Source organism: Vanellus vanellus (genome assembly GCF_965231255.1).
Source record: "Vanellus vanellus genome assembly, chromosome: 13".
Taxonomy (NCBI): domain Eukaryota; kingdom Metazoa; phylum Chordata; class Aves; order Charadriiformes; family Charadriidae; genus Vanellus; species Vanellus vanellus.
The window spans coordinates 17,365,146-17,392,739 of NC_138918.1; the positions used below are offsets into that span (position 1 = coordinate 17,365,146).

The 27,594-nt window shown below is 40.5% G+C and overlaps 1 protein-coding gene across 1 annotated transcript in view; it reads right to left on the minus strand.

The window, feature by feature from the left end:
- Window positions 1–27,594, minus strand: part of SLIT3 (slit guidance ligand 3) — a gene marked incomplete at its 5' end in the record, with an annotated part of 534,750 nt that overhangs the window by 49,526 nt on the left and 457,630 nt on the right. Inside the window, 3 exons of the mRNA XM_082489776.1 lie at window positions 1,749–1,888; window positions 8,498–8,595; window positions 25,503–25,627. Of these exons, the coding sequence (XP_082345902.1) occupies window positions 1,749–1,888; window positions 8,498–8,595; window positions 25,503–25,627 (363 nt within the window). The remainder of the gene's footprint in view (window positions 1–1,748; window positions 1,889–8,497; window positions 8,596–25,502; window positions 25,628–27,594) is intronic.

The following is a 27,594-nucleotide window of genomic DNA, read 5'->3' on the forward strand; positions in this document are numbered from 1 at the left end:
TCCAGAAGTATTTCCTGCTCTTCTTCAAAAATTCAGTTTGTTTCAACTGTAGTCAAAGCTATTGCCTGCATTGTGATAGCAAATGCTTATTGTGTGGTATAAACAATTGTGTGTATCCTACATTGCAAGACTGGAGGGGGGTCTAGTATTTGACAAACTCCTGCTTATAACCATAAGCAGAGCACTGACAACGATCAGATTAAAAAAAAAAAAAAAGCTAGTAGTTGATTAAAATTCTTTCGAAACTGATTCTGACGTATCATATCATATGTGTTCTCTGGCCCCTATCCAGACTGCCATTTGAGAAGAAATCCCAATCTAGTTCTTTCCTATCTTTTTCGCCTGCAAAACCCAAGATAATCTGCAATATATAGGCCTGTGAAAAGGAAAGCGCATTTGCATATATACTAGATTCAGTTCCTTACTGGATATGTCTTTTCTTGGCTAGGAAAATATATTTCCTCTTGCAAAGGTAAAGACTCTGCCTCTTTGTATGGCATTTTGTTTGAAACCACCCAAGAACAGCTCACATAAATAGTGCACAAGTAAGCACAATGGGCTCAACATCCTATAAGCAAAGCTCTTTACTCTGCTAAGCTGAAGTTTTTCAGTTTTTGGCAGACAGATGATTTTAGAACTCCAATAAATGTACATTCAAGTCATACAGCTTTTCTCAGCTAAAGATTTACATGGGCCTCCTTTTGTCAGCCACAAAAGTATTTTAAGAGTTTGGAAATTCTAGAAGCTTTCCTCCTGCCTTACTCAGCCACTCAAGCTTGATCCTCATTAAATCCCCTGACATGTAATATATTCCAGCGTACAAGAAGCCCTTCATTACTTCTCCATGCTTAGAAGGTAATAAACCCATTTCAAAGGATGGAAGTAGGAACTATTGCAGGTGTTTCCTTACCACTCCATGCTGAGCCAGGAAGGTCGTGCTAACACAGTTTGAATGAGTCAACAGTATGTCCAGTAATGACTTGAGAAAAAGCGTTTTTAGATTCCAGTAAGGAGGGTTTCTGCTTTTGCAGAAGGTTTAGGGAGGAACTTATCTGAAATGCAGGATGGGTGCTGGAGATACTAATTCCATTTCTAACTCAGTTACCAACTTCTGTCACCGCGGGCTTAGCAGGTGACTGCACATCTGCCGAGCTGGGCTAACTGCCACAGGGGCGCTCTGAAGATGACAACTGAGCCTACAGTTTCTTACACAGCCTTGGCTTCTCCACTTGTGAAATTCAGATAATGACCTTCAACAGCACATTGTCAGGCTCATTTTATTTAATAAATACGGACCTCTGAGAGCTCAGGTGAAAGCCATGCCCCAAAAAGCTATTTTCCTCCCATAATTTAAACAGGAACTATTTTTATTTTCCAAGATTCAGAACAGATGTGTATCAGACTCAGCTCAGCACTAGGAATATTTCTGAAATACATTTACAGAATGTGTGTGCAGGAGTACAAATTTCTCTGCCACCTTAAACTTCACTAATTTTTTAATGTGTTTTACAATGAAGCATCAGTATTTTGGCTCAGAAAAGTGGCCATGTTTGTGAGCACGTGTATTGCAATATTGGTAGAACTAACACCTTTCCAGGAAGACATCCGGGTTGCTTTAAAATGGGACGAGATTCTTGGTTAGTTATAGACTCATGGACAAAGTAAACGTGCATTTGGACCCTTCCCTTCAGGCACCGAAGGGCCTCCTCGTGCATTCCTGTTGTTCGTTGGTTGTGGCCCTTTCTTACCTGTATAATTGGGAGGGCAGAGACAGACATAGTTGTTGATCCCATCCACACATGTAGAGTTATTCTCGCAGTCATTATCTTCGCAGTCATCTGGGTTTATTTCACACCTCTCCCCCTCATACCCAAGGACACAAGAACAGCTTTGGAGAAAGAAAAAAATTAATAAAAGTTAGCACGGATCTGAAGGGGCAGGAGGTTTGAGGTATAAAACTGAAATTAAAACATATACAAGTGAGTTGCTGGAGCCACACTCACTGCTGTTGTGAAGTACAGAGCACTTTAGCCCTATGTGTTTGGTGAGGGACGCAGTCTGATGGTTCATGGGGTAATGTGATTATTTACATGAGACATAAAAGCATCAGCAGGAGACAGCCTCTGTCCTGCTTCTCTTTGCTTTCTTTGTTGGTATCCCTAGCCCTGAATTGAAGTAAGCAACTCCAGGGCAGGAGAGTAAACACTCATCACAATATTCAAATCCTCGGCTTCTCTGTTAATGAGTTTGCGAGTATAGGATAGGGCGACTTGGCAGCTTTTAGATAGCTCGCTCTTTTTAAAGAACAACGGCTTGAATTGAGTTTACAGACATGAACATTTTCTTCTCATTACCACTTTGTCACTTGTCCAAACAAGAAATGTTTGGGAATGACTGCTTTTACAAGTGCACTAAGGTTTCAGTACTTCTACAGCTCCTCCAACGTCTATTTGTAGAAGAGCTGATGATGTCTAGATAATTCAACTAAAACACAAACAAACAATGGCAGAGCTAGGAATGGTTCTGTGAGGATGTGGACACTGCTGAAGAATAATTGCACTAAATATTTTTTCTCGTAAGACTGTGATGTATGGTCCCTAGAGGGAGTGCAAGAAACTAAGTGGCTGAAGAATGACTTCAATTTTTTTGAATCTCAGTTTCCTCTCCAGATCTAGAAGTTATGGTTGCAAAGAGAACCTTTATATTTTAAACTAGCTGTAAGTGATGAAGACGTGGATGCCACAGTTTCCTAAAAGAGAGTCTAAAAACAAGTGTTAAGTGCTCCACTCATTTCAGTGGCTTCTAAGAAGCCAGCCATGATATTTGAAGTGTCAGTGTTGCTGTTCACTGGTCCCAGCAAGCGTGTGTGTGGAAGGGAAGTTGTGCTGTTTCAAGTTCCAGTCCAAACTACACATTCACTCAGCCATTCATTTCCTTTCCCACGCAAGTTCTGGTGGCTGAAAAGGAACTGAACAAATGTAAAGCACTACTGACTGATGAGGATGAAAACCAGAAAGCACCAGAGCAGTCACACTAATTGCTACCCAATGCTTCCTGAAACCAGGAGAATTTCCAATGCAGAGACAGCTGCAGGCTACTTTTTTTCAGCTCAGATGGACAAAGTAGGCATGGGGTGGTTTTCCTGTTGTGTGTAGGTCTCATGGGGTTGAGATAGGGAATGCCCATAAGAAACAGGAGATCTTCAGAATCTGTGAAAAAAACTGCAGCACTTTTGGGCTGGTTGCTCTCAGTATGACATGTGCTTCTCTAGCTCGTGTGTGCCGCCGACTGAGCAGAGTGCAGGGACTCCCAAGGGAGGGATGGTACAGAGCTCTGTATCCACAGTCAGTAGGTCTTAGGTTGGACCCTGAGGATAAGGTTAGATTCTTCATGACATGGGCAACTTCAGAAACTAAGGGAATAGCAAAGAGGAAGAAAAAAGGGTAGAGAATGTGTCTTGAGCCACCACAACAATAAGATCTTCTAGATGGGTACAGAACAGGCACATAGATCGCATGCTAACAGTCATCTCCATCCAGTTCTGCAGGGACCCTTCACAGGTCATGAGAATTAGAAAACCTTCACCATGAATAACCAAAACCAAACTGTTCAAATAAATCCAATTTAGGACACAATAAATCAATAAGGAATACTTTCTTTTCCTGTCTCAAGCTCATTATTGCTAATAAAATATGTCCTCTTGCTGACCCTGCAATGATCCAGCGGATCACAGGAGGCAGATAAGAAAGAAGAGCTGGCACACGATCTTTTGTGGCAATGCAAGTGTCAGGGAGGGGGTTAAAGACATCTAGTTAAATACAGTGGCACATTCATCATGTCTCCCTTTTTGATTACAAAACCCCATTTTCAGGGGTTTATAACTCAGCCATAAAAATATGTTCCAGGCTGCAACTTGGCATCCAAGGTCTCAGTTTGGGAGCACAATTTTTTCTCTCCATTTAAAGAAAAGCAACAAGAGTGGCTTTGTGCTGGTTATTTGTATGTGAAAATAACACAACTTTCCCTCCACAAAAGGATTGTGACAGCTTGGATGTATGCAACTACAAATGACATTATTAAATACTATCACAGTAATGGTTCAACTCAGTTGAGTTACCATTAATAACAATACATATGGGATTGTTAACATACAATTGCTCAGTATTAGGACACATTCCACACTGAAGGAAATGTCAGCATAATTGATGACATTTGGCTACTGGTCCCTATGTATTATAGAGAGTCTTTACATTATTGCTTACGTATGATTCTTTATTTTGATTTGCATTCGAATGTGCCAAATATGGGGACTGAAATTAAATGATAAAACATACAATTTGGGACCCGGATTGAACCATATGTTGAAAGAGTTGCAGTTTGGGACTGTTTGTATGTACTTTCCCAGAAAAAGCTTAGACGAAAAATTAAGTTTGCAGAGTGACTGGAAGGTCATCAAACTTGGGTTCCAGCTGACCGAGAGAGAAAATTAATTCCAGAGACAACGATGAAAACTTTGTACTGACTAAATAGTGAAGCAGCGTGAGACAGTATTTCATTTGGACCTCAGAAACAATGGAGCCATGCAGGAAAGAAGTGTGATTTGCTGTGATTGCAAAAAGGTCCAAATTCCCTATTCCTCCAGTTTAGGGATTTTCTGTTAGTGTTGTGCTTTCCTAAAAATACAGATCTAAATAAAACCCCAAACCATCATTATCTTCACGAAGGTGCAAGGGAACACAGAACTTAAGGACAACATTTTGGGGGGAAACTTTTGGAGCTGAAGTATACTCACAATTTTATAAGTTTACTATATTAAATTTTTGTTTTTCCCAAACTCTAATGAAACAGTTTAGCATCTGTTTATTAACATAGGCATATATACAGTGTATCATGTTTCAAAAAAAAAAAATCAGTTTTTACACAGAGATAGGAATTCTTTCAGGAATATTACAGTTTCTTAGTAAAGGAGCTTTTTACATCTACATGCCGATGGAGTAGCCTGTAAGTCTGGAAGTGCAACGTTTTTCCTTGAACTAGGCAGAATTAACACTAGGGAGTTAATGAGTTCCAGGATTTTGCATTTATGAGGGAACTTAAAGTTTGTGTAAAATGCTAAAGAAAATGCTCTGGAAAATGCCAGGGGGGTTATACGGAGAAAAGTTAAAATAATCGAGATACTTTGTTTTCCAACACTGTAGGTTATCAAAGATCAACTGGTTGCCTGTGGCTAACTGAAGCAGAGTTGACAGCTCTGCCTCCTTTGTCAAAGTCTCACTTACAGGCATGTTAAATGACCAGGACATGTCTGATTGCCTATCTTATTTTATCAGTCTCGATAAGCGCATTTTTGGCAACCTTCTGTCAAAGACACAGATTAGATTAGATTAGGTTAGAATGAGCAATTCAAAGAGAGGAAGAATTTAATGTTTCTAATCCCCTGAGCCACACAATGCCACATAACTATTCTTTAATACAGAAATCATCTCTACCTGAAAAAAGAGAATGTGAAAATTACTCAGAATTGAAAAAAATGCAAGAATAAAAGATGCCAAGGAGGACAGAAGAACTCCAGCTGAACCTTTGCCCTTCGGCTGCCCCACCAGAACCTGCTATTACAACAAATCTGAGCAGCTCAATCCCCCGCTGCTGCGAGCCCTTGTGGGTACCAGGCACAGCGGGCGAGTCAGGCTGGAATCTCAGTCATAACTATGGATTTCCTGCCTTTGCCTGGGGAACATCACCACCTTAGCATTATTTAAAAGGTAATTTTCTTGTCTAAGGCTACAGAAACTTGAGAGTTAAACTGCTTGGCATTTCATAGGGAGAGAGCTTTGGCTTAAGTTTCCTTTTTACAAGAGTAAAGATTTGACAAGTTTGGCAGCAGAGCTTGTGTATGAATATATTTCCCTAGGGAAGAGAATATACAGAAGATATAATTTCTTTTACAGGCCACACAACAGAAAAATCCAAGGAGGCCTCTCATGAAAATGTTTTTGACATCCACTTCCTCACAGCATATAATCTAAGGCAATGTTTTCCCATCTTGCTGAACACAATTTATATGCACGTAACTCTGACTGCTGCCATCCACTGGAGAGGAGATTTCCCACCAAGAAAACCCAAGCCAACCAAATTCAATCTCAAAATGTTTCTTTATCTTCCCCTTCACTGACTGTTCCATCCCCGCACCACATTCCTCTAAGACATGCTAAAGCCCCATGCTCCTGTTCTCCAGAGCAGCTGGGGCTATGGACAGACTGAATTAAAAACATGGAGAGAAAATAGACCAATGCATAAGCTGAACATTCAAATTTACAAAGCAAGATTTTGATGAGATATGGTTTTATGCGTCTTTTATTAGACCAACTGAAACTATATAAATAACCATAACAGCAGAAATCTTCCCTAAAAAGCCTCATATGTTGTTAAGCAACAAAACCACCCCTGCAGTTTTGTAAAGGATCTCAAAAACTACATTCATTTGGAACTGCAGCAAAGCCTCTGAAATTGTAAAATTCTTCAGGAGAAAAATTCACAAGTAGCTTTCATTTCAGGTCATTCAAAACTTTTTACCTTCTACCACAGAACAAAACTGAAACACTAAAGAAAAACCTGATCCAAAACATAAGCTGAAGCCTTTCATTCCAGTACTATGGATATTATAAAATGTTTTACTAGCACATTTTTAATATCAGCTAGATTTTTGAAAAATGAGCACTGAGTGACAGAAAACAGATATTCTAACACGGTACAATTTTGCTTTGGCACAAGCTGGAAAAAGCTTTCTAAACAGCATTACATGAGGGTGACCAGAAGGGAACCCGAACCGAAGACCACCAGACCTTTATTTCTCTCAAGCAGAAACAGAACCTGAACTTTTACTCCAAAAATTGCTGGGCCTGCTAAAATCTGAATCAAGAAGAAGTATACCAGATCACAAGTGCAGAGTAGCGGTTTCACCAAAATCTAGTGGGTCCTGTCAAGCAGCATGACCATTTGCAGGGGCTACGTTCTACAGAGCTGCCTCATGCTCTCCCACCACCATGCACCAGTATGACCCTACAGATGCATCTGTACCCAGGAGATGCGCTTTTCTGCTCTGCTCGAGGCCTTGTCACAGGTGCTCAAGATGAGCTCTAAACCGGCTCCCCTGGAGACGTGGCCATGCATTCAACTCTTGTTCTCCCATGTTGGAAAGCCTCAGGTTGTTGTTTGTAACAGAGCCTGACTGAGTCCCTTCATCCCCATCAACCTGCACGTTTCCACCGCAGTATCATCAGTGTCCCATGTTCAGCATGTGCTGGATCTGATGCTGGAAGGGAGGAATTCTATGGAGGAACCATTCTATGATTCTATGATATAAAAGGCTTCCTACCATTGGAAGGGGAACAGGAGGGGTGTGCTAACCCCCCACTGCACATTAAGTCCTGTCAGTCACCCAAACTTTCACCTGGCCCTTTCTATTTTGAAAAAATCCTACTTTCTGACATAAGATGACAGGGGTTTGCTGACTTGGTTAACAAACAGTTAACCTCACTTAAAGCAGTCTTAATCACAGCTGAAACAAAACTGGAATCAAACTGAAAAAATGTTCTAGTTTGACTCCCTGCTTACACCATTTATAAACCTTGCAATTCAGTGTCTCCCTCCAGCTGTCACTGATAGGGAGCTATATATAGGCGAAGACAAAACAGCAGCCTCAGTAATGTATAAAAGCTTTTAGAAGTGAGGCTCTCATATATGCAATTGAAACAACAGCGTCGTGTACTTTTGTACATATTTTGTGCAAGAAATAGCATAAATATTGAGGACCAAATCTATGAATATTTCAGCAACTCTTCAAACCAAAAAAAAGGTCTATCAACTTGAATGACAACTAGTGGCCAAAGCCTCAAACTTGTATTTTCTTAGCTGTAAATTAGTGCCTGTAGCAGCACAAATCTCCCAGTTACCTCATGAAAATTTCTGGACTTCTCTTAGAGTATCCCCACCTATGCTACATCTTTCTTATATGGGAAAACTGAAGTCCATAATTTCCAGCTGTAAAGGTTGCTCTCTTGCAGGCACAATGCTCAAGATGTGGAAATCTCTCCACGTTTTTTAATTGTTTCTTTAAAGCCTGTTTGTCTACAAGATTCTCCAGTATGAAAACATTTTGCATCTGGTTGTCAAGCAACAGATGCTTACTTTACAAATACAAAAAAGGGTATATGTGAGTTTGAAATGCCCCAAGGAAAATTAGCATACAGATAACACAAGGCAGATCAGGGAGGCCACTGAAAATAGCTCTTAAGACTATATTCCATTATGAGAAAATAAGGAGGCCCGTTTCAGAGGATACAATATGTCACCAATGAAACCAGATTAATTTTGTTGTATGGCAAATGGAAGTGTCACGTGCAGAAGCTTTTATAAAATAGCCATTACAGTTCATTAACGCAAAGTAGAATTACATTTAATTTTATAATCTCATTTTAAATGAACTTTGTGTTACTACCTGAATCCATCTTTATTTGCCTCGGTGAGATGGCAGGTCCCTCCATTCTGACATGGATTTTGAATGCAAGAATTAATGGGCACACTGCAGTCTCGACCCTATTTGGAAAAATTCAAAAGAAACAAGGTTAGTAAGACGCATGTAATCCGAATCAATGTCTTCTGCTCCCTCACCCTGCATGTAGCACCATTTACAGGAGGTCTGTGGTCTTCAGACCCATCACATCATGTAATGTTCTTTATTCATGGGCAGCTATATTCATCACTTAAACGGGAATTTGGGCAGGGCAACTGTTCTGACCAACAGGACTGGCAGATATCTTGGTATCGTTTCAGTTTCAGGACTTCAGTTAACTCTTTCTTTTGATTGTTTTACGGAAATAGCTGGTTTCATCATTACTTTAGCATGCTTTAATCTCTAATGTTAGTTACAATGCAAAGAGTTAATCAAGACCAAAGGTAAGCAGGCGGCCACACACAGTCAGCGCAAGACCACATGGAGTCAGCACTCATTCAACCGCATTTACCAAGTGCTCTGTTAAACACTGCAACAGTACACCATGCTCATTACTACGCATTGTCAAAACCTAAAGGGGAGAATTCATTTTTACTGCAGGAGCTGAGTTTGAATTTCTGTACAGAACACACTGAATCCTGTTTGAGACATCATCATCAAATCAGTTCCCTTCTTAAAAATTGCCCTAAAATATACATCAGTTCCAACTGAACCTCACCAGATTGAGCAACCTCCACTATTATCAACTGAATTTTATTGGCTCTTCAAGGCAGAGACATATTTCACTGATCATTATATACTGCTAATTAGAATAAGCTATTTGTAAAATTGGCAAATACGTCTAAGAGTTTGGTCTTGCTTTTCAGTCACACGGTAGGGTGGAATAGAGACACCTGAAAGCCTCAGTACTCAAGGGATCTATGCAATCACAAGAAGTTCAAGAGATCTCTCTACTCTTCCTACCAAAGATCACGTTAGCAGTGGCCCTCTGCCAGCTCACCTACTGGGAAGCTGATACATGACTGCAATCAAGACAAGAAAAATATCTCAGGAGATACATTAATTCAGTCAAGGTTGCTGGTTTTTTTTTTTTCCTTGGTTTAAAAATGTTATTTACATTGTACTTTTGAGGAATAACAATGGTATATGTATTTGCAAGTTTCTAAAGAAAGAAGGCAGATGCCAGCCCCTGACATCGGTTCTTAACAGCTGTAACTTCTGTGTATTAGTATTGAACACTACCCCACCACTGCCAACTCTCCTTGCTGACAACACTCATCAGAAGTCACTCCTTTCTTCACTGAATTTGCAACAGCTTCCAACCCTTTTCAGACTTTACATACCTGGTATGATGTACTGAAACAGGGGACACTCAGATAGTTTCTATTGTCTAATTTTTTTTTTTTTGTGATGGTCTTGTTGTCAAAATGAAGCATCTTGATGCTTCAGCCATATACTGCACATGAGAGCATCAACTGTTAGGTTTTTTTCCCACCTAGCTTTGAGACTTTGTTATTCTGACTTAAGATATACTATTACATTCCAATTAAGAATGGACTCTGAGAAGCCTAACACTGTATTTGGCAGATACCTGACAGTGATTTGGTTGCCTCAGGATGAATATGGTATGGTTAGAAAAGGACTACCAAAATGTTCAAGGAAGAAGATACTATAAAGACTAGGACTGAGAGAGGCTGGGACTAGGCTGAGAGAGCTGGGACTCTTTAGCCTGGAGAAGAGAAGGCTGAGGGGAGACCTTATTATGGCGTACAAGTATCTAAAGGGTGGGTTGAAGGAGGATGGAGCCAGGCTCTTTTCAATGGTTCCCAGTGGCAGGACAAGGGGTAATGGGCACAAGTTAGAACACGGGAAGTTCCATTCAAATACACGGAAAAACTTCTTTATGGTGAGGGTGACAGAGCACTGGCACAGGCTGCCCAGGGAGGTTGTGGAGTCCCCTTCTCTGGAGATTTTCAAGACCCGCCTGGAAGCAGTCCTGAGTAATGTGCTCTGGGCAATCCTGCTTTAGCAGGGGAGTTGGACTAGATGATCTCTAGAGGTCCCTTCCAACTCTGAAAATTCCGTGACTCTTTAGTCTGGAGAAGAGAAAACTGATGGGTGTGATATGATTGAGGTTTAGAAAATCATGGAGTGGTGAATGCAGAATTTGTCACAAGCTAAATCCCTCAGCAATAGAAGAACAATTATGATGTTAAGATGAGCTTAATGTAAGGTCTTACTGATGTAAGATGAGCTTAACACAGATAAAAGAAAATACTTCTTCCTAAGTGTGAGCTTCTGGGATGCTTTTGCCACAAGAGGTTGTGAAGTCAGATAGCATAAAAGCCATTAGAAATTCACGTACTATAGGTTCAAACCAGATATGAATGGCAATAGCCAGACTTTGACATCCCTAGTTGGATGACGGTGGGTGCTGGGAGAACTGGAGAGAAGTGGTGGCCAGGCTCGTGTACTCTCCTCAAACTGCTGTCCCATGAGAGACAGAATGCTGCAGTAAATGCACTACAGACTCATCACGGCATTTCTCATGTTTCTTATGTCAAAGTTGTTTGAAAGGCTTATTTGACTTTCAACGAGGAAAACGTTCCCTACCTTTTCTTTCAAAAGAACCCTGCTGCTCCCTGAACCAAGGCTACGTGGTTTTGTGCATTATAAGGGAACAGATCTCTCAGGAAAATCACACCAGGATGGGTTTGATCAGTTTGTCTATGGCTGCATATCTGTTTGGGAAATTTCACTCTTGAGCGAAGAACAAACAGGCTGGTCACATCTTTCTAACCCTTGTTCATCATTGCCCGCCTCTCTCTCTTACACCCTACATCGATCATAAGTTCCTGCTCAGCTCTTGACTGGTGTGCCCCTTTCTGGCAATGTGCCCAGCCTGGAGGTGACAGGCCAGGATGACAAGGACTGTGCTGGTTCTGTGACAGCTCAAACTCCATTCGTGCTTTAAGTACTGTATAAATTAATAGTAGCCATCTTAATTTGTCTCTGGAGTGCTTATCTTGAAATTGGTGCAGCCTCAATTAAGCCTAATCAAGGCATGAAAAAAATAAAACCAGCTTCTAAGTGTGAACTTTTCTACAGACTTCATTTGACGTGGGCTGCCCGCTCACGGTGCTAGGCTCTCCCGTTCACGTTGTGCAGTCCCATTCGCCAAATACTACTGAAATCTTCGGTATTTTGTCAGGTAGGACATACTGCCATTGCACTGGGAGAAGAACCGAGACACACAGTAATTATACTTTCGTCCAACACCACAGAGGAGCTTTGCTACAGAAACGGGAGACAAAGCTGTACGTCTTAAGGCTCCGTCCCCAGCATTCCCCAGAGAGAGGAGAGGGTTTGCATTTTAGAATTTGTGCAAATACAAGGAAACGGGTACATTCGTTTCCTCGGTTCAATCAGAAGAGAAACATTTGTAAAGAACAGCAGAAAGACCTGGCCAACCCCCTGCCTCACTGGGAGCTCATTCCCCCAACACAGCAGTGCAGGCAGCACGCGCAGGCCTCGCCCAAGGCCTGGCAGAGCGGGTTTCGGCTTCACCCACGCTGCATTTGCCAAACAGCCTGTCCTTCTCCATTTGAAATCCCGAGCCCCCAAATGTCTCAGGGAAGAATTGGGAAAGCGCCGAGGGAAGCTCATGCAGGTTTTATTTTGGCACCATGTGCTCCGCAGCACTTCAGACGCGAGCCATGCAGCACTCGCACTAATCCGCTGCCACCCTTCTGCAACATTGCTTGGGTTTCGTCCATCTGTGTTGTGAATCCTGTGTGTTTACCACATTATCCGAGCGAAGCTGGAAGATGCCATTTTTTATATTTCTGAGATCACAAATACTTTTCCTGTGTCCCTGAAGAACTGACTATTTTATAGCTACTTCGCTAACGTCGGTTACTTCTGTTTCATATGAACTCTGCATCCCTGTATCACTGAAATATTAAGCCCTTTGCAGTTAAGCAGAGCAAGAAGCAAAGCAGAAACCACAGCATCTGTTTTTCTGAAGATTTTTGTCACAGTTGAACGCTGTGTAAAACAGTCCCATCGGTTCTACTGTAATTATTCAGGTTATTTTGAATGTTCTTGTAAAAATTTAATAAAGATAAATGTTAAAATAAGAGCAAGGCTTTTTCAGTCTCTCTCATTGGCACATGAAATTTCTCATGACTTAGACTCAGCTCTCATTTCCGTACTGAACATGGCTGAATTATTGGCTTCTTGGGCCTCAGGCACCATGGAAACCGATTAGTATGTGCTGCTGAATCAGACTTAATTACAACAGTAAGTTGCTACGTGGCTTTAGGAAAATTAGAGTCTCTCTGACTCAGTTTACTCATTGTAATAAATGGGCAAACGGCACTTAATCCTTCTCTGAAGATTATCTTCTCTGAGTCAACTTTATCAATAGCACACTGAGAGCCCACAAAACAAGTACAATTTCTCTAACACAGAAGACTATGAAAACCAAAGAATTCTGAAAGGAGAAAAGCTGCAGAAAATATTGGTACTAATAAATCTACAGCAAAGCAAGGCCATTTTATTTCTGTATAAGGCTGTCACTACCCAGAAGAGCCCAAAGACATTCTAGAAACATCTTTCAAATGAATAATGCAATTCTCTAGTCTCAATTTACAGTAAGACTGTTCTCCCTGGAAAAATGGAATTGCTGTCAAGCGTCACTGAAATGAATTTATCTGTGAGTTGGGAAAAACTCTTTGAATTACATTCCCTGGAAATAACTACAGTTACAAAGAAGAATATTGTATATTTGCTTCAAGACTAAAGAGCCTTTTAATGAAGTCTGAATCAGAAAAAGAGGTGCAGACTTAGTTTCAAGGATGGGCAAGAAGATAAAACTGCCTCTGCAATTCACAGAAAGAGGATGAAGGTCCCTCTGCATGCAATATTTTCTTTCCAGAGCTCTTTCAAGCTGCAATACATTTTTGTCTAGTCTGATAGGAAAGCATCAGATCCAAAACACTTCTATATGATTTCTCTCATTTTATGTAGGAGAGGAAAGGATTAGGTGTTGAAACATAAAATTTCTGCAACTAATCAGAAGACATATATGGTCAGAGTCCAGCTGCCTTTTTAAATCTGAAGTACCTCAGCTGGTCCAGATTTTATCTGGGCTGCTCCAGCTCCATATTTCAGCAAATGAGAACAGAAACTATCCACCATACTTAGAAAGTGTCAATTCTTCATTTCGTACTCAGCAGTAATTAACCGTACTGGGCATTAGTGTACATACAAGCTGTTCCTCAGTCCTGCTGTGCCAAGTTCTAGCCTTTGTAAGTATCCAACACTGGAAAACATTACATCATGATTAGTAGAACACCCAAGAACAAGTAGCAAAACCTAATAAGGACCTCAGCAGGAAGAACAAAGGATAATACTATAAAAAAGCACTAATTTCCTTTGACACTGTTTCAACCACTGCAATGATTTTTTTTTTTATTTAATTTTCACAAATTAGTATTTTGTATGGAGACTGAAAGCTTCATTCAAGATCGCATGGCAGAGATTTGACCTCCGTCCATTTTAATGTCATCTTTCACCCGTTTCTAACAGCAGTGGGCACAGAAAAGAGGCGGCAGCAGGGAGCTCACCACAGGCACAAGGCAGAAACCTCCTAGTGTAGAAAACTATCACTGCTGACTGCAGGAGAAACATGATCCAGCCAGCGATGAAGACACCTGCAGACAGGCAGAAGTCTATCCAACTTCAGTGGTTTGTGAATAGGGAGATCTCCTTCCGGCTAATTACAGCCTTGTTCAATGACTACAATGTTTTAAACCATGCTGGAAAAAGGTGCTGTACAAAAGAAATACCAAAGTTCATTCGAGTTGTTAACAATATACAATGTGTTCGTAATAAATTTTATTTAGATGGTAAACGTAGAGAACAGATGGTAGCATTCATGTGTTTAGTAAAAATACTAGACGAAGACAAATATAGTTGATAGAGACTTTAAATTAAGAACGAGGAAATTTTCATAAACAACTTAATTATCAAGCTCCAAACACAGCTAAAGCTGTTAGGGAAATCAGACAAAATTATCAGCTACAAAGATACTGTATTGCAAACTTTACAATCCTAATAGTGGAAGAAAAGCATCTACACCCAACTCTCAGTCTCACAACCATTAATACACTTGTCTTATGGGTGTCCTGGTCACAAGTTAGTAAGCAATCATTACAATTAAGGGAAAAGGCTAAATAAATCTTCCACTTCGTGACAGGCTTGAAGGAAAATTCACAGAAAAATGAACTGCGAAGTACACTGTGTTCTATGAGTGTGTATTCAGCAATGTTATTCAAACTTACAAATATATGCCAGCTTTAAAATTTTAACCTCCTAATACTGTGAAACTAAGAAAAAATGGACACTTACAGCCCTTATGTATAGCTTCGCTCTGCTTCCACAGAACTTGAGAAGTATTTTATTAAACACAGTTTTCTGAACAATTCTGATGTAAGCTAATTGCTTGAATGTTAAAACTACACCTGCATAGAATTATAGAATCATCTAGGTTAGAAGGGACCTTTAAGATCATCGAGTCCAACCATGAACCTCACACTGCCAAGTCCACCACTAAACCATGTCCCTCAGCACTGTGTCTACCCATCTTTTAAATACCTCCAGGGATGGTGACTCCATCACTTCCCTGGGCAGCCTGGTCCAATGTTTGATAAACCTTTCGGTGAAGAAATTTTTCCTAATGTCCAACCTAAAACTCCCCTGGCGCAACTTGAGGCCGTGTGCCAGAGGGACTCGTTCGTATATTCAGACCTGCAAAGGTCTAAATGGAGAGTGAAGGGCCAAATGTGGTGGGCAAACAAGTCATGATTCCTGATGCTTCGTATAAAAGAATGAGACGAGATGGGATGAGAGGGGAGAAAAACGTCCAGAAAATCCAGAAGACACAGACACTCAGCACAGAGAGAGAGTTAAGTTTAAACTCTCGAATGGACTTTTCACTTGAGTTTTGCTTGTTTCATGCTTAGTAAACTCAGAACTATGACCAAAGGTTTTCCTGAAGTTATGTCATACAGCTATCCAATAAGGTATAAACTGATACTACAGTCTTTTACCTAGTGACATCTTTACCAGTGTCTTCTTTCACCAGTTGAAGTGTTTATTCCCCTGTCGTAAACAGTCAAAATCGGAGAGTAAATCGGAATATTCCCAGGGCAGGAAGGAAAAGAAATGTCTCGCAGACAAAGTTTTATCACATAAGCCTCAATTCCACTAGAAAATTAAGCTAGAAATAAGAATGAGGTATTCAGCAGTTTCCCTGTAATAAATACATTTAGAAGCCATAAATACAAAGGAGAAACAAGGAGAATTTTGCATAATTGACCAAGGAAACACGATGCGATGAATTCAACTACGCAGCCAATACACCCAGTTAGAAGTTTGGTAGGAAAATTTCTCTCAAGTTCTATTCACAATTGTGTATTTCAGAGCCTTTCATTGCAAAGAAACCCAATATTTGCTGTAATGAGATTATGAAAAGTTTTATGTGTACTGCAAATCTTAAAGCAAGTCATGAAAGTTAGCGTGCCACCTTCTGCTAATTGCAGCATGAAGGACTTGACAGACACCTCAGACATCACTGCAAGCACAGCTACTCAGCTTTGTGAAGGGAATACTTAGTTAAATAATTACAGATGTTGCAAATTGAGTGTAAAACAAAACTAACTTTAAAATATAAAATTAATCTACATTCTTTTGCAGGAAGGGCTAAAAAATATAGCATTGGGAATTATTCCACTGTTATTTTAGCAATGGAATCATTTGAAACTGATTTCCTAGTTGATTACACAGATATTGAGATATATGTAAGACAGCTTACACACTGATCTCTATGTACAGTAGTCTGAAGTTCTTCAGTAGATCCGGGTGATACTGTTTCCTTGTTTCTGCTCTTTCTGGCCATGGACACAATGGCTAAGCCTCAGTCTGGAAAAGATGTAGATGACGCTCGCTGGCAAGGTCAAACAACTACAAGAGCTGGCAGGGTGTACGTTAGATCCATCTGCTTAGGCATATATACAAATTATTTGGCAAGGCATGGATAATATCACAGCAATTTTGGATCAGATTGCTTTTAGATTGCCAAGTGGAAGTTGAAAGATTTTTATCATCTGTTGTTCACCAAAAGGCTGTGACCCCTCCTTCTGAATGCAGACCTTGCTACAGACATCCACGCCTTGGGTGCCTCTGGGTCAGGGTACTCACAGTGGTGATGGGCTATTTATTTCTCTTTAGTCATCTAAAGTCATTACCCCAACGGGGTAACAAAAATGTACCTTCTCAGGATTGCTGTTCCCAAGCCAATTAATTTAACATGAAAAAGTAATTCATTTCATCCAGTGCTAGTTTTGAAGTAAAGTTTTAAAGTAAATTTGAATTCACCTAGACAATTCTGATTTCTTTTTTTTAGTTCAGTTTCATTGTTTATACAGCTGTACTTACATTGACACAACAATACAACAAAAAAGTTGCCCGCTGCTCACAAGCATCATGAGAAATACTATTTTCTAAATGGCACAGAAGTTAGATTATGAAAAGAAGATACACTGCTATTGGTTTTGTTGCCGCCAGCCCCTGCCATTTGGCTGATTTAAACCCCTCTGAAAACTTTCACGGTATTAGTGTCTGAAGTAAAACTACAGATAACCGTTATTTATACCCCACCATCTTCAGTACCGTACAGTTATCTTCTATGCCAGCCTAGCTTCATCTGGCACCTGATTAAACAATAATTGGGCATGGCAGCAGCACTTCTTAGTGACTTCCTTGTCCTTGTTAATAAATCACAATTGTCAATTTACAGCAAATTAGGTGAACTCTGCTCTCTTAAGCCTCATTTTATTTAAATCAGAAAGATTTATGATCCTCCAGGGTATAATACACCTTCCATTACCTCTGTAGGTAGTAATCAAGAATACGCCTGTCAAAGTCAAAGTGCAAGGATTCATCATATTATTTTTTTAAAACTCTGGTTCTTCTCCTATGAGTATGAAATTTAATTCTCAGTAGACATCTGAGGTTTATTTTGCAATTATATTCATTACCATGTAAATCCTGATTGTCCTTCTAAACCTCTCCTTACATAAGCACTTTGGGTTTCAATGGTCTCTTGGGTTTTTAATCAATGACAGAAGATATGTCATTAATCTATCACAGAGTCAATTCACATAGCACATATCTGAACTGAGTCCAGAGGTGCCAAACTGGATGGGGCAGGTGCTGTAGAGTTTCCAAGGTTACTTGATCAACTGGCTGATGCAGAGCACTGTGTGAACGTTTTGGGAGATGTAGAAGAAAATTAGGGACACTGAAAATAGTTGATTTTGCCCAGGGTTGCCTCTGTACATAAAATTCAACCCAACATTGAATGTTTTATATGTAGTCCCTAATTCAACCAATATTAATGAATGAGAACAATGTTTTCAGTACCCTCAAAACACTTAAGGGCGTATTTATTTTAAAATACGTGTTGCAGCGACAACAAAACTTTCCCTCTCAGGCTATCAAAAGCCAGTGGCTCTTTTTTTTAATGTGAACACTGTAGAGAAAGTTATAAACACTGGACATTTGCATAGAAAACATAATTTGTAATAATAAAAAATAAAAGAATATATAATTGTTGTATTTTAAACTTATCACTCAAGGCAATTAACCTACGCCTAACACTTAAGCTGGTGAAAGCAGACTGCATGAGAGAAGAGGGACACATTATTTGCAGGAACCCAGTAAAACCTAACTTGAGGCAGGGCTTATGTGATTAAAAAATTTCCCCAAAGAAATGACTAGATTTCTAAAATAAACAGAGCTAAAGACACTGGAAGAGTCACAGTCCATTTGAAGAAACCTTTGCTGGTATATCCCTGTCTGTTAAGGATGCAGGGTTTTGGTGTGGAACAGTTCTGTACTGATAAAAGGTCTCATGCTGAAATACATGTTATATCAGCAAAAATGCCAGTATAATCTGTTTTGCTTGCAGAAGCTGTGTAAAGCTTCCCCGACAAGGCTTGCCAGTTCAGAGATACCAGCAATCCTTTCTGGCATAAACCAAGGCTGTAATTTGATAGTGGGTTGAACAGCGACAGGTAACTCAGGCAGGCAGCAAAGTTTTCAGAAGCAAACATGCAAATGACTTTTTCAGACTACTAAAGAATTCAAGCATGCCCACTATGATAATGAGCAAGAGCACAACGTTTATTTCAGAGATGCTCAGAAGTACGAAGAGGGAACTCCCGGGGAGGCCTGGAGACAGGCGCCTGCCCTGCACCAGCTCAGCGCTGGAGCCTGACACGCTGTCAGCAACCGAGTGCAGAGAGCTTGGGTACAACTTTACCTGCAGTGTACATGCACTTACCCCTACACAGTAATCCACTAATTCTCAAGCTAGTCCGGCGTTATATCATTTCTATTAACAGGAGAGAGTTTACTCTCACATGACAACAAAAGTTTCATTTAAGCTTAGCCTGCTTACAGCAACTTCACCAATTCCACCATCCCCAAAGGAAAGGGGAAAATAAGGCAATTAAGCTCCTAGGACAACCTCTGTTCATGTTCTTGGACAACAAAAGAAACCCAAAAGCCACATGTCAAGTACAGTCAATGCCAAGAAAGCCTCAATAATAACAGACGACAGACAATCACAAGAAAATCTAACAATAAGGATTTTCAGCTATGGCCAACTACTTCAACAGATTCACTTAGGCAGAAATGGTGGGATGCAGCAAATTAAGAGCTGGTTAAAGAGAACTTGATTAAGCAGAGTTATAGCAACCAGCAATCACCTGAAAGCCAGACAAACCACAGAGGAAGAAAAATTATTATTTAGTATAATAGGACCAGGCAAACATAAGAACAAGAGCCTGAAATTCAGACTAAACGCCAACAAAAACTTCTCCTTTACCCTGGGCAAAGAAAGATCGGAAGCCTGGTCTCTTAAGGCATTTAGAACAGAAAAACAGTAGTAAAAACAAAGTGGGGGGGAATAATCGACATTGACAAACGAATGAATACGACGGTGCGGGTATGGCTTACTAGTCACCTTCACTGCTCAGCTACTTCTGATGCAGCACTGAACAAACACAGCAAATGCCTGAAGCTGCTCGACATCTGCTTTCTTGCTGGCCTAACAGAAATGGAAATACTTCTTCAGAGTTGGCTGTATTGTTAAGAGCCCTCATTAGGGCATGCCCCAATCCATTACTATGGTTTTTACAGGGCTCGCGGTGGGTGTATGCGTGCCTCACCACCTTCAGCCAGCAACTGTGGCGGTAAGCCCTCCTTAAGCCTTTCATTTTTATGCTCTTCTAGACATAAATCTCCATTTTCTTTAGACCTACTTTAACAGAAAAGGCAAAAAGAAAGAAACACAAGTCTAACTGATGCATAGTAAGATTTACAGAATGAGCACGCGTAGGAAATACACTGTTATATCTGCAGGTTTTTTCTGCCCTAGGAGCATTATATGAAACTATAACCACCTACTGCTGAGCCTGGTGTTTGCCCCAAAAATCCATACACAAATATGTATCTACTCACTTTACGTGGCCACCCATTACCTGTCATCCCTAAAGGCTTTCTGCTTTATTTTACTAAGAGTGGAAAATGCTTCTTCAACATTTATTAATAAGTATTTTAAGTATGGTTAAAATAAACAAACAAAAAATAAAACACCCCAGATCACATAAACACACGCTCCAGGAGTATTTATCAGAATGAAAGTTCAAGGCAGAATCACCTCACACAAACAGTATTTTGCTGCACTGATTTCTTCATACGAAAACTGGGCATTGAGCTTACATTCCACTGTCTGTCCCCTCGACCCTGACACTGGGAGAGGAAACAGGCCCGGACAGAGTAACGTGTGAAGGCAGAAACGTTTGCTCTGCTGCCTCACGTGGATGCGGGCAGGCTGGTTTAAGAGTTTCTTCCAATTTCTCCTCCTTTTGCAATTCCGACTTGGGGATTTATTTGTACGCTGGCCGATGTATATGGGGACTTAGATGCATATGTTAATAGAGCCAAAGAAACAAAGGCGCAGAGTTACATTTCCAAACAGTGTTAGCCTAACAAACCAGGCACGGACTCTCCCACAGCTGGCATGCATCAGCAGCCAAACCCTACGCTTGGTTGCATTCATATAACCCCACCCAAATCAGCATATCGAAGCGAGAAACTGGTCCACTGGAATAAACTCGCAGTGTCTCGGCCTTGAGCTGTAAGAGCTGGCCAGAATATCTGTACGTGAGCAGACACTACCATATCTACGTTTTAAGATCAGTTCTACGTTGAACACTGCTAAACCAGCCTTTATTCTAGGACTCTGACAGATAACGCTACAGAAGCACATCTACACCGCAAAGTGCAAATACAGCAAACTTCATTTGGCTGTGCTCCGAGGAAATGCAAGGCCACGTGCACCCTCATGAGAGAACGATGCAGCCGGTGCAGCACTGAGTCCATGCGAACGGTACGGGGTCTGTGCCGATGGAACCCGCTTATTAGCCCTGTGCTGAGCAGTCACAGCTGCCGCTCAGCTACATCGACCCGCTCAAGCGCTGGCACATTAGTTATAGCTGTGTACAACACACGATAGACAGCAATCCCGCATATCCCAGACACACTTTGTTCTGAGATTCTCAATTTCTACCCCTGTTTTCAGGGATGAAAAAGGCGCAGGGGGCGGGGAGGAGGAAGAGCCAAATTCCTAGCAGAACTTTGGAGCCAGCTTCCTCACTAAATATCATTCTGGCTTCACTACAATGCCTCCCACCACAAGAGTCTGGCTGCAAAGAATACTGTCTCTCCAAAGCCCAAGAGCTTTACCCAGGATTTTTCCAATTGTATCTGTCATTCTGGATGACTGGTGAAATTGCTTGAACCCTCAAGATACTGCAGTGCTGCTAGAAAAGTCAGGACACTGGCTGAACTCAACAGGGAGGTGAATAATAGAGTTGGGTAAAATTTACAGAGCAACTCTACCACAGACACGCATCAGCATCTGTTGCCTGAAGTGTGGGACGTGCTATACTAATTTTTCCTATCTTCACTTTCCATTTCAGACAGCTTTCGGTAACAGCAGAACCCAGAGTTGACAAACATCCTGCATCCCAACAGCTCGGGCTCCCCATTCATCTGAGCAATCAGAGAGGCTGCGGCGATGCCTAGGCAGGTACCGAATTTCATATTCCAGGTTGTCGATGCTCTTTCATTTCAGATTAAACACAGATGTATTTTAAACTCTCTTTCCCCAGTTCTACGGTGTTTGGAAGAAAAAAAACTATTCGCCTTCATTTGTTGTTACTTCAGTTTTAAGAAAAAAAAACTTATTAAAGACACAAAAATCATCCAAAAAATCCAAAAGGGCGTTTGCAGAATACAGCAACAGCAAAATACACTCACTGCTGGTTTCACTAACCTTAGGTTTTACTACAGCTATTCAAGTAAATCCTTTCTCAATGGCTTATTGATTGCAAGTTTGATTATTCTCTTGAATTCTAACACGCGTAGACTTGATTTTACAATATCAATGGGAATACATAAAAGCCACACGCTCTGCAGGATAAATGAATTAGTGTGGTACCGTTATCTATTTACCAGCCACCAGCTGCACTCACACACACTTGCACTGCAGGTGGCCAGCAGCATTTAAAGCAGAAGAAAGCTTCATTTCTCTACTTGTAATCATACTTCACAATCTAAACCACACACATTATTTAAATAATCTTTCAAAGAATGTTATGGAGAAGAGGAAAAAAAAAATCGCTGCATAATTACACCTATGTCTATGTTGAATATGAAAACACGTTTCATAACATTAATAGACATTTCCTGCCACCCTGGAGCTCAAGCTTGTGCAGCCCGCCAGTCGCCATAGGTGGCACTCTCACACCATCTCCCACTGTCTTTGGGGCTTTGTCCCCAAAGAACAACCAAAAAACCACTGTTTCAACCGTGGCTTATCTATAGCAAACACATTCATCACCCATTTTGAGGAAAGAGCAGCAGCAAAGATAGGTATTGGCACGTAGCCTTCCCCATTCCGAAACGAGCAATCTATCTGTCACCAAACACAACTGCCTGGCCCACTGGCCTCTCAGCTCGGGTGGGCCATCAGTTAGCTCGCTTTTAAGTTTACTCAGACCCATCATGGGCAGCATTACACATCACTAAAAGCCCCATAGGGTATGCATTCAATAGCAAAAACAGTTCTGTGATCCTGAAAAATAAGAGATTGAGCCATCATCAGTGGGATAGTGAAAAATAAAACTATAGGCTTTTGCAACTACAGTTAACTGGTAGAAGTTGCTGATTCCATCAGGCACCAGTTTGGCAACTGGTACTGCTTGTCGACCTACTGTTTTTTTTCCGAAGGCTAGCAGGAGCATAGGAACCCCAGAAAGCAGTCTGTAGCTGTCTGTCCCTTTTCAGGGAACATTATAAAGCCGTCAGCTCATTCGAATGAGTTCACATTTGAAAAAAGGGTGGGTTTTTCACTTTATTGATGCACTCTTCCACACAGGATTTTTTCAAAATCTACATCAAACAAGGAAAAACAAATGCTGAGAGGGCAGATTTAGGGCAATTTATCAAGGTCTGGGAAATAGCTTCCAGATGGATAGAGCTGTTTGGTGCTGGCTGGTGAGAAGGAAGCAAGGTATTGTTATTGAATTAGCATGAATCTCTGGTGGAGAACCGCGTGGTAGATAGAGTGCTCCTTTCATCTGGTTTGCATTTGGACCTGTCAAATTTCATTTTTATTCAAAAACCTGTGGTAAAGACACACAGTTCTTTTTTGCTTATTAAATTTCCACCAATTCTCCCTGTACTGTTACCCAGTCAGTATTTTTAAACTGCGCTAAGTGCCATGCCTGGGTCTGTTTGCTCTTCGCCATGCTTGGGCGAGCGTTTGGTGTTTACAAGCACACAAGTGGGCTTAGGTTTTACACACTGGATGTCACCTGAGAAAGTGCGAGAGAGAAGAAAACCTGGATGCTCTACGAGATGTTTAAACCGAGTCACTTCAAGAGTTTATCAAAACTTTTCTAAGTAAAACTATGCATACTGTGCTCTAATGTACACTAGAAAGTGGTTGCTAATATAACTAGAGGATTATTCTTGATTATTCTTGTCAATAAATCCTCCCTTTGTAAACACGTCCTCTAGCAGTATAAATGCATCTATACTAGTGCATTTGCTAATACAGAAATACTATATATATAAAAAAGGAAAAACTAAGGGGAAAAGAAAAGATGCACATAACAAACACGTTTCTACTTTGAACTACCTGGGTATCTGTTCCATGATATGTGCCTTACAGTGTAAGACATCCACAAAGATTTATGCATTTTCCTGCTAGCTTTGAAAGCTGTTACTTTTCAAGTTATCCTAAGAGTCGTCTAGTCCCACCTGAAGAATTCAACCTAGTTTATGTTAAACATCAAATTGAAATGACCGTTCTATTAACCCGAGGAGATAAACTGCCACAGTTTCCCTCATTCCAAAGACAAATCTATTGTTACCAAGTAGTTTCAGCTGAATGAATTTTTGGCAATGTGGTCTTTTAAGATCCTAGAAAAGTTGCTGGTTGATATGCCAGTGGGTAGAAGGGTTTTTGATGAGAGGAAATTCCCAATGGCTTTTTCAATTATTTAGGAGAATTATTATTCTTGAGTATCAAGTGAGTATTTCACCACTGGGGGGAAATAGAAGAAATAAACTTTGCATCTTCCCTTTTCCAGTGTTTCAGGGATCTACCACAATTACTCTGTTACCATCTGGGATGTATCCTAGGCAAACGGAGTAGGGAAATGGTGATATCATCAGAACCAACTAATTCCTAAATCCTACCTGAAATGTAAGACATGGATATTTGTGCTTACTTCCCACACATATGTCTGGGTTTGCCCTTCTTATTTTTCTGTATAGTTCTTATTACTCTGTGTTTTATGAGCATCTGCTTCAACTGACCAAGACTCTGTAAGAAATATCCAACGAGGCAAATAAAATCCCTGTCTACAGGATGCAACCTACTTCTTTGGCCATAACATCCGATCCCCCCCAGGCTGTGAACAGATCATATGCCTCATTTATTACTTATACTGAATCCTTCAGCTACTGACTACTGAGCTAGGTTTCCAGTTATGTCAACTCTGAACCAAAGCCTTGGTAGCCTTAAGCTCTCACGATGCGGTGTTAACAATGGGAGTTATTTATACATCACTACCGAAGAAACTGCATTCCTCAATGACACGATTTTCCAGTTTCAAATGTTAAGAAACTGACAGTGCGTGCTCACAGTGCTTGGCATCTACTGGATTTCACATTTGCATATCACTCTATGGACATCAGTGCTCAGAAGTCAGAGACAGCTGAGCTAGTGGTTGCGTCTAATCAGTAATCCCCTTTCTGCTAATCGGTCTGTGCGAGATGGATGTAAGCTAGCAAGTATCAACATTCTGTCACTGTGGACTAAACTGGCCCTTAATTCTCCTCTGGACGGCCTCCCCTTTGGCCTGGCAGCCTATGAAATGGTTATCTTGTTGCTGGCAAGAGAAAAGAAATGAAAAGCAAGACCAAAATCAACTTGCCATTTCATACGGATGTCTACATCACAGAATCAGAGAATGCCCAAGGTTGGAAGCGACCTCTGGAGATCGTCTAGTCCAACCACTCTGCTCAAAGCAGGGTCAACTAGAGCAAGACGCTCCGGCTGATCTGTATATTCACGGCACAGAGAGAAAGAAACGCCTTTCCTATTGCACAGGGTCAAATTTGTAGCGGGGTGCAGCTGAATGGTCACACACATTCTGCTTGAGTCAGGGATCTTTTGAGTTCAGTTGCCTGTAAAATTGACTTCTCATGGTACAACAATAAAGAAAACAGAAGGGAGGGGGAACACCTTATTGCTTTTCATGAAGTTCATTTGCAGTCATACCTTGAAGCCAAAAGGGCAAGTGCATTGATAAAACTCCACTGGATCATTGTTGCAGGTCCCATTGTTCTTACATGGATTGGAGAGGCAGGGGTCACACTTGGACACAACACCGATATCTACTGGCTCTGGAAAGGCAAAACACAGTATATTAATAGAGAACTGGATTACAAAATTAATACTTCCCGTACTCACACATACATTTTTTCCTAATGCAGTATTCACTCTGCGTAGGCACAAATGCACATGCTGTGGGTGCAACTTCACACAACAGCATGGGATTTCCAGAGATTAGAGAGATTTTAAGTACTTAAATCAAGTGCTAGGCAAGTCTCAATGATGCTTACGTTCTCCTGGACATGCAAACATCAGCTCTGAAAAAACATGTTGAGGATCTCCAGAGAGCGGGCTTATATATATATGGCTTTCAGCAAATTTTCCTTCTCTCAGTGCTGGAAATTCCGCAATAGCAACCCCTAGGGAACTATGACATTTCTATGGCTGGTAACAAGAATGAAAGTGCAGATGCAACAGCAGAAATGAAAAACATACATAAGAAAGATTTAGTTAGAGGCTTATGGGAATATTTAGGTGCAAAGTGTTCTACCATCCTTAACAGAGTTCAAAACTTATTTTCTTCCTGTTCTGCTCAGAAGAATAATTATCAACACTCAGCTATCTTGGCAAAATGCAACAAAGACAAATATACAAAGATGGAAATGTATGCAGGAAAATATACATGGCCATATTTAAATCATTTAATAAACCACATTTTTTAACAGAACTCATCCAGAGAAGAAGTGATGCTTGTGGAAGAGCAGGAAAATTAACATAGACTGAAACAATAATAAGTACATTTGGGGTACCAAGCCAATCAGTATTTTATTGTTGAGATTTTACAGAAAGCCAATTTAGTCAGTTAAAGAAATGGTGATTTTGAAGGGGCTAAATATCGAATATTACTGAGTTAACAGCTTTTACAAGTAAAAAATAAAACCTAACACTTTAAAAGGCCTGAAATTACATCAGACAGTAAAAATCCTAAAATAATTTTATTCAATTTTTAAGGAAATACATTTTAAAATAAATTAAAATTGGTCCTGTGCTAGTCAGAAGTGGGAACAGAGATTCTGTTATTGCATAATAAATGATAAGAAAGAGGAAACTGTGAAACATCCTAAAAATGAAGAAAGGAATCTTATACTTGATGTTTGAGAGAAGGTGGAGCTGTTACCAAAACTAGGCATTACCACTTAGGTTACCAAAACTAGGGATGAAAAAATCCCTTCCAGTAAAGGATCTGCTTTGGACCATCCGGTATGAGATACAAACCTTTATTATTAACTTTGAATACCTGCACAGCACCACCAGGTACGAATGTGACAGAAATGGGTACCAAGGAGTTTCAGCTGAAAAGCACCTGCAATGTAAAGGCTATATCCTGACCCTATACTGATGGTGGTATTTATCAGCACCACTGACTGCAGAGTGCAACATGCAATAATGAGAAAAAAATACAAAAGAAGTAACAAATCAAAAAAATGAAATAAAAGACTGTTGTCGTCCTCTTCTGTCTTTGCATTTACGTCTAACTAAATGCCATACATGTTTTTAACTTGGAGTTAGGACAGCAAGAGGCAATAACATCTGAATTTCTGGCCCCGACAGGGGGTGGAATGCGATATATCTGAGCTACTTTTGTCTTGAAGGTAGAATATATGAAGAATACATGAAGGTAGCTCCTTGGAGAGCTCACGAGACAGGCAGCAGTGCTGCTCTTCTAGATTTAGAGGTCACTAAGACAGAATTTGTTCTATTATTTATTTATTTCATAATACACACGTTTACATTTTCCATTTATTCCTATGGCATAGATCAAAGCTAATCAATGTAGGAACTAATACGAACAGTGTTAGTTCCTAGCAGTTAAGTAGTTCATTAGTTTGCCCTTGTGGATTTGATTTATAAATCCATACAGCAAAATGCCCTCAGCCCAGCACATTCCTTTCCTCTACTGCATAACTAGGAGGGCAATTTAATAAAAAGCAGAGCTGAGTTTGCATGACTTGCACATTACATACTTTTATTTTCTTGG